This window comes from Rhea pennata, chromosome 1, assembly GCF_028389875.1.
Source record: "Rhea pennata isolate bPtePen1 chromosome 1, bPtePen1.pri, whole genome shotgun sequence".
Taxonomy (NCBI): domain Eukaryota; kingdom Metazoa; phylum Chordata; class Aves; order Rheiformes; family Rheidae; genus Rhea; species Rhea pennata.
In genome coordinates, this window is record NC_084663.1 from 44,083,616 (window position 1) to 44,096,619 (window position 13,004).

A 13,004-nucleotide genomic window follows, 5' to 3' on the forward strand; every position below is an offset into this window, starting at 1 on the left:
CTTCTTTGTAAAGCTTTTTGGTCTTGTTAGGTAGAGACATACTGTGTATCTTTTTATGTAAAAGGATAGGAAAGGCAGAAAAGACAAGTTACAGATCGTTTTCAAATAATAAGATTCTGTTCTTGGCTGTTGTAATGTTCTCTTGTAATGTTTTTGTATTTGTTTATTTTACAGGTGGATAATGACAATTATAAAGCTCAGTTTCTGAAGACAAATGATGATAGTAAAGCCTTAGAAATTTCTGATTTAAAAGCATTTACAAGGTATTCAGTGGTCATCATTGCCTTTACGGGAGATGTTAATGCTGCACCCATTGAAGGCAAGGCTAGTCCTCCAGTAATTGTCTCCACTTTTGAAGCAGGTTTGTGTTTTTCTGTACTTAACATGAATCAAACTTTAAAGTTTTTCTTTCATTGACAAGTAAATAACAGTTTTGAGCACACAGTGCACTTTTAATGCAGATTTATTCTCACAATAAATTCTTTAATATTTAAAAGGTGTTTGTCAGCAAAAAAGTGATGGTGGTAATAAATACTAACATTTACCTTTAATGGTGCAGAGATCCTAACTTATTCCGTCTAAAATGTTGATGTATGGAATACAGCCATCTATATTCCTTCTATAGTCAATGAAGAGAGAGATCCTACATATATTAGCATAGGTACCTAAGATGCCTGTCTTAAGAAGAGATGAATCACCCCTTTGCAGGTGCCTGTTTCCCTTAATAGACTATTGAGAACTCTTCACACCATCCTTAGTCTCAATGCCAAATTTTTAAACATAAAATTAGACTAGATGAATTCTACTGTTATAATGTTTATAAACCTCTACTAATTTGTGGACATAATTTTTGCATTCTCTTTGGAAGTAGGTTGATAGTGAATAACTGCAGGGATCTGTATTAGGATCCATTACTCCAGAGACTCAAAACAAACTGGAGGAAGAAACAAATATTAAAGTGACATAACTTGCTCATGCTCTTAACTTATTCAGAGAATTTGAGAGATGAATGTGAGGCACTGTATAAGAACCTCATATAGTTTATGATACCAGTGAGGCCTTACTTGTCACAGCTACACCAATTACTATCAGAATGCCAAGAGACTATATTACAGTATACCTGATAACATTTGCTCAGGAAAATATAGTCCTAACTTTAGATTCATAGTTCCCGATTTCACTGTGTGCAATACCTTTGATGGTTTTGACTAATTCACTGAGGATTTAAGTGTGGGTTAGACGAGTGGACAGTGAGGTGGATTGAGAACTGGCTGAAAGGCAGAGCTCAGAGGGTGGTCATCTGTGGTGTGGAGTCCAGTTGGAGGCCTGTGGCTAGTGGAATCCCCCAGGGCTCAGTGCTGGGTCCCATCCTGTTCAACTTTTTCATCAATGACCTGGATGTGTCGTTGCCTGACACGGGCAGAGTGTCTCCTCAGCAAGTTTGCTGATGATACCAAGTTGGGAGGAGTGGCTGACACACCTGAGGGCTGTGCTGCCATTCTCTGTGCTGCAGAGAGACCTGGACAGGCTGGAGAGCTGGGTGGAGAGGAACCTCATGAGATTCAACAAGGGCAAGTGCAGAGTCCTGCACCTAGGGAAAAATAACCCTAGGCACTGGTACAAGCTGGGGGCTGACCTTCTGGAGAGCAACTCTGCAGAGGACCTGGGAGTGCTGGTGGATGACAAGTTGACCATGAGCCAGCAATGTGCCCTTGTGGCCAAGAAGGCCAATGGTATCCTGGGGTGCATTAGGAAGAATTTTGCCAGCAGGTCGAGGCAGGTGATCCTGCCCCTCTCCTCAGCCCTGGGGAGGCCTCATCTCGAGTGCTGTGTCCAGTTCTGCGCTCCCCACTACAAGAGAGGCATGGAGCTACTGGAGAGAGTCCAGTGTAGGGCTACAAAGATGATCAGAGGGCTGGAGCATCTGCCCTATGAGGAACGGCTGCGAGAGCTGGGCCTCTTCAGCCTGGGGAAGAGAAGCCTGAGGGGGGATCTTATCAATGCATATATATATCTGAAGGGAGGGTGTCAAGGGGACAGGACCAAACTCTTCTCAGTTGTCCCATGTGATAGGACAATGAGCATAATAGATAGAGGCAATTGGCATAAACCGAAGCACAGGAAGTTCCACCTGACCGTGAGGGGGAATTTCTTCACTGTGAGAGTGACGGAGCACTGGAACAAGTTGCCCAGAGAGGTTGTGGAGTCTCCTTCTCTGGAGATACTCGAGGCCCGCCTGGATTCAACTCTGTCTAACCTGCTCTAGGTGCCCCTGCTGAGCAGGGAGGTTGGACTAGATGATCTCCAGAGGTCCCTTCCAACCTTACTGATTCTATGATTTTAAAGCAAGCAAAAAAAATCTTTTCTGAAAAGGTACTGAAGTTTTGTTTCATTCAAACTAATTGTCAACTGTGACTAAGCTTCAATTGCCTCATCTACATTCAGGTTAATTGCAGGTTAGTCGCTTTAGCTATGTATTTAGTTTAGTTTCAGGTTGAGGTATACTAAGCAGTAATTGTACTATCATTTATCTTTCCTTAATGTATGAAAATCAAATATCCATGATGCTTTGTATATGTATATATTTGTGGCATTAAATGCTATCATCAGGAATAGTGTGTATTTCACTAAATATATTTTGCTTTTTAGTGGTTTTACAAATATTTACATAAGGAGAAAATGTTTGAAGTATTGATTTAGTAAAAATTTTAAAAAGATTTAATATTTATTTCCAAATAGAATAATTTACAGTCTTTCAGATATTACTCCAATACTAATAGTAGTAATCTGTTATGTAAGCAGATCATTAAAATGTTTATTTCAGTGCCTGAAGACCCACCTAACAACATAACATTTCAGAAGATTCCAGATGAAGTAACAAAATTCCAAGTAACATTTGTGCCTCCATCAGAACCAAATGGGAATATTCAGGTGTATCAAGCTATGGTCTACAATGAAGACAACCCTGCCACTATCCAGATCCACAACCTCAGTGTCATTGATAAAACAGATCAGTCAGTCACTGCTGTGATAGAAGGGCTAAAAGGAGGACATACATATAATGTCAGCGTAAGAACTGATACTTTTTCTTTGGATTTTTTTGTTTGGTATCAGTGAGAGACTAATCTGAATTAGGAATGCAGAATTAGGCCAAATGTTAGATTTTTATGCTAAGAATCTCAGCTAGGGTATGAAGAGGGAGAAATCTGAAGAAAGAAGGGAACAATGAAGAGGCTGGAGTGAGCTGAGATAGAAGACATCACCAGTGGTAGCAGTGTAAGCTGGCTGACCAGTTTAAGTACTTACTTAAGTAAAGCACATCATCATAGGTGCAAAATTGCATCAGCGTCTTGGTTCTGGAGCTTGCATTGTGCAGTTGACTTGGCTGAAGGGTCCATTTCTGTAGAGGGAGCCTACTAGAAGTATCTGCATGTAGTCCTTTCAAGTAATCAGAGATTAGGACATGAAGGAAGGAAAAATAAGTGGTTTTCCCCTTTTTGTAAGAGTTATATTGCAAAGGATAAAATATTATCATATTTAGGATTGTAAAGAAATATGGGATAAGTTCTAGCAAAGTGTGAATCATGAAAGGAGAGTTTCAGCATTCGCTGTCCCTTCAAATATATCCAGGTTTGGCTAACTTGCAGCTAGTACAAGTACTTATTTAATTTTTTTTTTAAGGTGTATGCAATTAATGGTGCTGGTGCAGGACCAAAAATTCAACTGAGAATAACCATGGACATCAAAGGTATTTCTCACAAGGTGCTCTTTATCTGAGATTTCTATAAACACTGAAGAAAGTGCTGTTCTACCCATAGGTAGAACATAAGCACATAAGCACACATCTGTTTGCCTTTGTCCTTTCTTAAGAGACTGCATAACCTAGGAATGGGAGCCCATAATTAATAACCTTGAATGGCAGTGCTCATTTTTGCTGCATATCCCAGATCATTTGCTATTCATATCTGAATGATACTATAATGATTTTTCTTGCATAATACAGCTCTGTACCTGAACAAAGTACTTGTAATGAAAAAAATTTAAAAACAAAACTCTGTGGCATATCTTTGTTTAAAAACAGAACCACCACGGCCTAATAAGAAACCAGCACCAGTTTATGATACCACTGGAGCCTTACTTGTCACAGCTACAACTATTACTATCAAAATGCCAATATGTTATTATAGTGATGATCATGGTCCTATCAAGAAGATACAAGTTCTTGTTGCGGAAGCTGGAGGTAGAATTTTCTGTGTTTTCTTGAAAATTAATTTTTAAGCTTTTTAATTCTTTTTTTTTCCCTTGCTTATTTTTTTCTTTTTACAAATTGTATTGGGTGTTAGAAATTTCATGTTAGAAAATGGCAAAGAAAATCACTTTAGCTATGGTAACAGTATTAAGAAAGAAGTATCTGCTTCCACAATACCTGTGGGCTAGGTACTGGATTCTGGAAATGCTTGCCAACAAAGGTGTCCATGCTGTTTGAAGGCACATTATTATTCTGACCCTGTTGTTATCATTGTATTTTCTTTATTTCTTATTTCCTTGAAAAAATAAATACATTTGGCATTTGTGAAATATAATTAATGTAATTATATATCTTAAAAAACTTTTTTGCAGGATTTTTCTTCTGTTGCTATTAGTGTTGAGTGTAAAAGAATTCAGTCACGTGCAGCTGATATTTCTACTTCCTAACGGAGGCAGAGGCATTTATATAAAGCCCTTCTGTACGCTGCGGGCAGGAATGTGTATTCCCTTTTAGGGACTGATGAACATTTACTTATATGAACAGTGTCATGGTACTGCTTTGAGTAATTGCCTACCAACGTGAGTGGGACTTTCACAACCAGACGTCATACAGTCAGGCTTATTTTACCTAATTAGTTAACTACCTAAATTCCGGGTAGTTAACTCCCTTGTTCTGCTTAATTTCAAACTATGGATGTAAAATACTCACATTAAGTGGTATAGATGCTCACAGTTTTTCTGAATGTTTCTTAGCACTAATCCTGGAGACATTTACTCTGTAGCTACTGCTCTGAAGATTCTCTTGAACTGATAGGTATGCATATACCATGTTAAGCGGTGTGTTGAAGCTTTTTCTCTTGCCAGAGTTGCTGAGTAGTGACCACTTTTGAGAAGCTAGTCATTTGGTTTATGAAACAATTTTTGCTGTCTTTAGATAAACACTTTCTACTGTCTTCGTTGGCCACACTCAGTTTCACAGTTAAGTAGCTTGCCCAAGTGCTACCTTCTACAGACAGAACTCATGTTTGAGACAGACTTTATCCCTGAAATTTCCTACTTGTGATTCAGTTAACATACTCTGAGCTAGCAAAATAAAGGTAGTGAGGACAGAGGAAATTTGGGTTTCAGTACAAAATGCAGATATAGCCTTAGTTGTGTGAATGGCACTTATAGCTTACTAAACCCTTAAAAAATTATTTCTCTATTTGCCTTCTTTAATTCCAATTTGTTTAAAGTGTAAATTATTTCTGATTGTTTCTTTTCTTGACAATAGCTCAGCATGATGGGAATGTTACTAAATGGTATGATGCCTACTTCAACAGACCAAGGCCATATTTTACAAATGAAGGTTTTCCAAACCCACCCTGTATAGAAGGAAAGGAAGGTCTGAGTGGTAAAGAAGAGATATATGTCATAGGTGCCGATACTACATGTATGATACCAGGCAGTCAAGAGAAAATATGCAATGGCCCACTGAAACCGAGAAAGCAGTACCTGTGAGTCCATTATTTGTCTCTGTGTTTGTCCAAAATAAAGATTTAAGTGAAATATATATTTATACAGATAAGAAATGTAATTCAATTAGGAAAAGATGGAGCTTGAGATGATATTTGAATTTCTTAATTCTAATTTTTTTGACTGAAATGTAAATATGGGAGACCACATTTTTTGTAATGATTCAAGTAACAAAAAGATCTTACTTCATCACTAAATTAAACAAGCCCAAATTCAAAAGAAGTTACCATTTTATATAGTTTGATTATACATTTAACATAGTGACACTGAGTCCTTGTTGTAAGTCATAATGTCAGTTTTGTAGGTGGATAATGATTCCGGGTTATATTTTGCTGAAACTGAAAAATAATGTCTAGTTTCTAAATGAACTACTACTTAAAAAAATACGCATAAACTTTTGTTTCATTAGTTTTCTTGGTTTTATTTTACAGATTTAAGTTCAGAGCAACTAATGTTAAAGGGCAGTTTACAGATTCTGACTATTCTGACCCTGTCAAAACCTTAGGTAAGGAGAGTGTCATTTGTTAAAATATTTCTGTGTTTGCAAAGAATCTGTTCAATTCCATTTTCCTTTTTTGGACTGGTTTCCTTGAAGTAAATAATCTCTAATTTTGTTGGACCTAGCTTAACCAGAAGAGTTGGTGCCTGATGAGGAAATCTATATATTCCGCTTTGTGTCCTTTAGTTAGAAGGTGTCAAGGGGTCTTATGTCAGCCTGGCCTGTTAAATGAGAGCACAATATTGACAACATTCATTAGCAGAGACTCAGTTATACCAATGAAAATACCATTTTGCCAAGACAGCTCATCTTGACTGGGTGAACTGTCAGAAGCTATACTGGTTGCACAGTTTCCCTCTCTGTTGGATGTACTGGTTATCCCGGTGAACCTCATGTAGAAAACCTCTCAGTTGCAGATCATTCCTTCTGCTGGCAGCTTGTCTGAGGACATGACCCTGTGGCCCTTCAGGTTCAAACAAACATGAAAGCACTTAATCCTTTAGCTACAGACAAAGTTCATTTTAAGTTAATACTGTCTAATAGAACCTAACTGGTTCTGATGTTACTGGTCAACAGGGCAATTGTTATAGAGTCTCAAACCTAGCATAAGTTCTTCCATTACAGTGTTGATCTACCCCCAAAAGTGGGAATGAAGATTCTGTAAGCAGATCCCAGTAAAATCTGTAAGTTCTTTTAATATATTGGTAAGCCAACACTTACTTAGCTAAGCATTATCCCTGACTTTCTGAAAAGAGACCTCAGACAACTGAGTGAATATGTAGAAAAATTTTCCTGAGCACATATTTTTCCATTGGCACTTACCTTCTGTGATATGAGCTCCCTTATTCATCTAACCCATCTTAGAAATCTGTTACATGATCTTATACTGAAAATCGTGAAATACTAACTCACAACCTGAATACTCTGAATGTTTTGGAAAAAGCAACAAAAAAGCTGTCTTTAAAAGTTTGGATACTCTAAACCAGTCAAACAAATAGCTTGATGCATCAGGGAAAATAACTATACCTGAAATGACTCTGACTTTATCCAGTCCTCTGTGCACCTTTTTAACAGCAAACTCCTGAAAGACTTAAATCATCAAAACTAAAGAAGAAATTTGTGACAGGCAGATACTATAATTCATGCACTTCTGTACTGTTACGGAAAACTTGTGACACATGATCCTCTGGTGTAGATCACAAAGAAGGAAGATCTGTCTGTATGCTGAACAAATCATAAGTGGAAAAAAATAGCCATGATAAATTCCTCAGATATCCAGGGATCCTGATTCTCTTACTGATTTCAGTGCCGTCTGTGCTAATGTTTTGTCATAAAGCACTCTTAAAATGGACTTTACAGCAAGCTCTTTTCTGGCCTTAACTTCTAAATCTCAGAGTCTATCCAACAAGAAATAAAATATACATGAGACAAGTAATTAAAAGTTCCTTCTATGCTTTCTTACAATATTGTTGTGAAATTAATATCTTGCTTATATATCTCTATTGATGCAGATTGATACGAGTGATTTCTAGTGATACAATTGAGGGGCCTTGAAGATACAGCGCTTGCAATGCCATTATCAGTGTCATGTTAGGCGAATGAAGGAAGTCAGATTCTTTAGGAAACATTTTATCTTGAGAAACATAACTTGAGGAACCTTATCCGAGTGGTTCCTTTATAGATCGTACTTGGGTTATATGAACTTTGAACTTGCTCTAGAAGTACAACCTGGAAAGGATAACTGGAAAGATCAATAGCTGTTAGATATTTCTGTGACCAATGGATTCAATTCTTGTAACAACCATATGTTTTTAGAATAAATTTGTGCTGCCTGAAATCAGAATTATAGCTTAATTATAAATCAGTGATCCTCTTTTGTAATTATCATCTAAATTTGTGCTTTTCCAAAATGACATTTTCATTTTAGTAAATAAAACACTGATTTGAGTTTTGGCAAAGGCATTAATCATGGTTCAAAGAACTTCCTTTTTTTTTCGGTAATCCAACTATAGAATAGGTAGACCTTTGATCTGGAAAACCGGGAAGCTTACCTTGTATCTGTGCAATTCAGTGTTATTTGTTAAATATACTTGAAACAGAAAAAGCATGGAAACGCGGTAAGAGAGTTGTCTGTAATTGACAGCAATCTGATGCTCTTGTTAAGCAATAGGAATTTTGCTGGGGAGGAACAGTGAAGAAGAAGCTCAATAGCATATGCAACTTCAATAATGATTTTTTAAATATAGTAAAGAATACATTTTAATATGACCTACCCACTCAGCCATTCTTTGAGTACCACACTCTCCTCTTAAGCTGGAGAAGTGGGTTTTTTCCTTATACTTCATAACTGACATTGCAAAAATAATGTCCATACTACAAAGAAAGGTCAGGATTTTTCCATGACATTATTAAGATGTGGTAAGAAACCCTGTTTAAAATTGCAGTACATACAAGGCAGCTTAAAATCTTTGTCATTAACTCCGATAGCTAGTTCAGCAAATCATTGTGAGGAGCCTAGTAGTACAGTGTAAGTGTGATCTTTCTTCATGTGGAATATAAAGTCTATCAGAAAATATCAAAATGGGGTATCCATAAGACACTGTCTTATGTACAGATGTCTACCTTATGATATCATATTATTACAATTTTTTATCATCATGTATTGAGTTGCAGCTGCTTGGAAGTATACAGCATGATGTCACTACTGCATACTGATTTTATAATACATTTTTTTTCCTACTCTGTATGCTAATTCCTCTGTTTGTTTCCTTCCCCTCACTCTTGATCATACCTGCAGACATGTAGTACCTCACAGTTGCAAAGAAGTAGGAGAAAATATGTTTCTTTATTCTTGGTGGGTCAGCTCTGGTTTATTTGATAACATGGTAATGTTTGGACTGATCTTAACTGTAGGATTTAACATTTACTTCACTGTTTAATGCAACATAAATAGAACTGTTTTAGAAGTTCCTCTGAAAATTTTCCTATTCTTTTTACATGTGATTAACACTTGTACATTACCAGAGAGATCAGTGGGTGTCACGGAACTTTTAATTCATTTTCCTTTCGCAAGAGCATTTTAAATACCTACTTTTCTTCTCTGTTGTCTTCCTCCAGCTTAAATTGTTCTTATGTTGTAGCGTCTAGTGTTGCAGCTGAGGCTTTCTATGTATGCTGCACCTGAGGCTTTACATGAATACTGAACAGAGTGGAAGGATTATGTCAGGTCTTTTAGAAAATATACTTAGTTTTCTTTATCACAAGATTATGTTCGTCATTTCATGCATCATATTGTTCATTTACATTGTTTATGGTCTACAAGAATCTCACATCTTCTGATAAATTGCTATCTAACTTACTACTGTTCACTAGCATATGTTTGTGTAGCTGATTATTCCTGCTTATACATAGAGCCAGGCATTTCACCTTAAAAAATCATACTGTATTGTTTTAAGACCAATTCTTTAGCTAAATCAGGATCATTTTGAATTGTCATCATGTCCTTAAATGTACACGCAGTCCATATCATCTGCAGCATACTCTCTGATCCAGAAATCAGGGCCTTTTGAGAGATTTTCTCCTTTGAGTAGGGAAATCTCATTTTGAAATGGCAGGAAAAGAGCATATTTTTTCTGGCCTCCCTGGAGGCCAAACAGAGACTAAATTTTCTACACTAGATCAAAAAGTGTATATGAAGAATACCAGCATAAGTGAAGAATACCAGCAGTAGTAATCCCTTCCTATTCTTGTTTTCACCACATAGCTAAGGAAAAAGGGACAGGATTACCAGGAGGGATAGAAAATTAAATGAGTCTCAGAAATACAGCAGCAAATGAGTCTGTTGGACAAGAACTACTAATCTAAATGGATTATCTATCTCTAGATGAGTCTTGATCCTCCTTGATTACTGTAAGGACTGATTAGAAGCCTTTACTTTTTATCATAAAGGCTTTAATGATAACTTTTGACCTGCTAATGGTTATTTCTGACAGTATCATCAGTTCCCACTCGAATAAAGGGCATGATTGGTGATGAGGCAGTGAGGCAGATTAACCTAGACAGTTCAGAGTGGGTTATTATATGGGTTCCTCCAGCACTTTGAGGAAAAGATCTCCAGTCATTATCATCTTCTATTTCTGTCTGTGAATGACGGCTGTGAACCTGTGCACTGAAGCAGCATTTTAGTTGTGACTCGTTTCCAATTTTTCCATCTTTTCCACTCCAAACTTTTCCAGCTTACACTGAGGCTGAGCAGGAGCTCAGCTCATGCTACTTTTATATAATCTCAGACTGATGTTACTGCAGTGTAAACCTACCTTAATTTGTTTAGCATAGATAAACCAGAAAAGCACCAGTGAACAGCTGCATGTATAGCCTTAGAAATATTTTATTAGCATTATTATAAATTACATAGATAAAATGCTTAGGAACCTTTAAATATATTGTTCCTGGTTTTGTTTTGTTCTTTTTGAGCAGCTCTTACACTCTTATAATGCAGTTGTATTGAGAGGATAGTGTCTGTCTCTCTTATCTCCATCTGATTCCTCCCACTTAAGAGATGTAAACATGACAATGAAGCTATTAAGTATTAGATTTCTGGGCCTAGTCTTACCCACTTTCTGTTGCAGGTGAAGGGCGGTCAGAAAGAGCTGTGGAAGTTACACTTGCAGTTACTTTGTGTATACTATCAGTTGTCCTTCTGGTGGCTGCGATCTATGCTTTTGCAAGGTGAGATTTAGGTATCCTTGCTGTACCTTGTTTGCAAACACTCAAAAATGTATTAATGAAGAGATGAAACAGTCTTATAGATGGAACCAGCCAAAATCTATTGTCCTTTTTATTTACGTAGAAGCTCAGGGATGGACTCACAAAGGCTAACTTTAGTGAGGCTAATCTCCATAGATTAACAAGAAATACAGGCTTCTCTAGAAGGTGAAACAGAACAGAAACCTATCTTAGCCTTTCAGATGTACCCTTCTGTTGACTTGAGATGAGCATACAGATTAGTCTTAGTTGGCTAAAGTTAGCTGGATAGCTAACCCTATTTGCTATCACCTTTGAGAGGAATAGGTACCTTGATATGAAGTCAATACCATAAATTCTGTATTCTGTCATACTACTAAATTAGCAAGTAAATACTTGTAGTATTTACTTACATGTACATGTAGTATTACTACATTAGTACATGTAGTCATGCATGTGAAAGAGAATTGGCCTCTAATTCAAATTGTGAATATGTGCCCATTTACAGAAGCAGACTGGGTGTTGGATAAGTGATGTTACTTCGCTCCTTCACCAAAAGTTCTGTTCTTAATCAGCTGGATCATTAAGGATCATTGCCAAAGAATTTATGTAGGAAAACCGAAAAAATATATAGACTATATATACTATATATATATAGACTATATAGACTAGATTCTTTTCATGTGACTTTTAGATAAAGAAACTGCTGGATTTCACTAAATTACACCATTGGAAGTGAGAGTAGAATAAAGGCCAGACAAGGATTTCTGGCAACCGTTTTTCAATTTTAGACTATGTAATCAAAATACTGATGTATGTGTCCATAATAAATCTTTTGCATATTTATTTTTTACTATAATTTTCACTTTAGAATTCGGCAAAAGCAAAAAGAGGGGGGCACATACTCCCCACGAGATGCTGAAATTATTGACACTAAGTTCAAACTGGATCAGTTGATCACAGTGGCCGACCTGGAGCTGAAGGATGAGAGATTTACACGGTAAGCATACTCCTTAGGCAAAACAGTAGTCCAAAGGGGCTGTAGCCATGACCCATTTCTGACCTTTGCTTGTTTGGAAGTGTTTGTGGTGTTCTTATTGACACAGGTCACTGAGATCCTCTTTCAAAGAATGACCTCGATCCTCAAGACACTTCTCACTAGCTTTTAGAAAATCACTTAATCTTCAGCTCTTTTTACAACAAGATAAAGATCTAAGTGCAAATCACTGTTTAATTGTGGTGGAGAAAAAAGGCTACATTTTTTTAAACATGCAAAATTTCTAAGTTTTCTTGATACAGTGTTTTGTGTAAACTGCAAAGCCACGTAAGCATTTTGAAAGTCAGGCACCTCAGAAGTGCCTGTTAGCTAATTCAACCACAAATCTATCATTGTTTAGTTGACATTTAGAAAGTGTTTTTTCACAAAGGAATTTGCATAGCAGCTGGGCTTCTGTGGAGCTCAGCACACTGGCTTTCTTGACATCCACACCTTGAAACAGTATGTAGCAAGTCGAGGCTATTCATATTTTCTGTGTGATGGAAAATCTTGTCACTGATATTTATCAGAAGGAAAACAGCTTATGCTATGACCTCCATAAATATGGATGTTATTCACTAAAAAAATGTAATCATGATTCTAAACAATATATGACATCCAGCGGAGTTAGAAACATTGGATGAACATTCTTTACCTAGCTGTATTTTCCCTGCTGTGTCACAGATGAAACACTGTGGTAGGCAATCTCCTTAAAGATGAGAAGCCTAAAATAGTCTTGCCCCAGCAGTCAGGCATCCTACTGTTACAGACTAGGAATAGCTGGAAGATGAAAGGTTTTAGCTATTGACCTGTTTGGTTTGAGTGTGTATATGTCTATGTGTGTGGCACAGAGTAAGCTGATTGCATGTATAAACCTGTCCAAAATAGTGCACACAGGAATGGCTGCTTGTAACAGATGAGAAAACATACTATGAATCGTCTGGAAATCATTGACATAATGGA

The 13,004-nt window shown here is 37.0% G+C and overlaps 1 protein-coding gene across 1 annotated transcript in view; it reads left to right on the forward strand.

Moving 5' to 3' along the window:
- The window catches only part of PTPRQ (protein tyrosine phosphatase receptor type Q), a 109,308-nt gene that overhangs the window by 70,606 nt on the left and 25,698 nt on the right, over window positions 1-13,004 (forward strand). Inside the window, exons 28-35 of the mRNA XM_062595113.1 lie at window positions 175-361; window positions 2,825-3,069; window positions 3,682-3,748; window positions 4,082-4,240; window positions 5,522-5,744; window positions 6,195-6,268; window positions 10,891-10,990; window positions 11,877-12,005. Of these exons, the coding sequence (XP_062451097.1) occupies window positions 175-361; window positions 2,825-3,069; window positions 3,682-3,748; window positions 4,082-4,240; window positions 5,522-5,744; window positions 6,195-6,268; window positions 10,891-10,990; window positions 11,877-12,005 (1,184 nt within the window). The remainder of the gene's footprint in view (window positions 1-174; window positions 362-2,824; window positions 3,070-3,681; window positions 3,749-4,081; window positions 4,241-5,521; window positions 5,745-6,194; window positions 6,269-10,890; window positions 10,991-11,876; window positions 12,006-13,004) is intronic.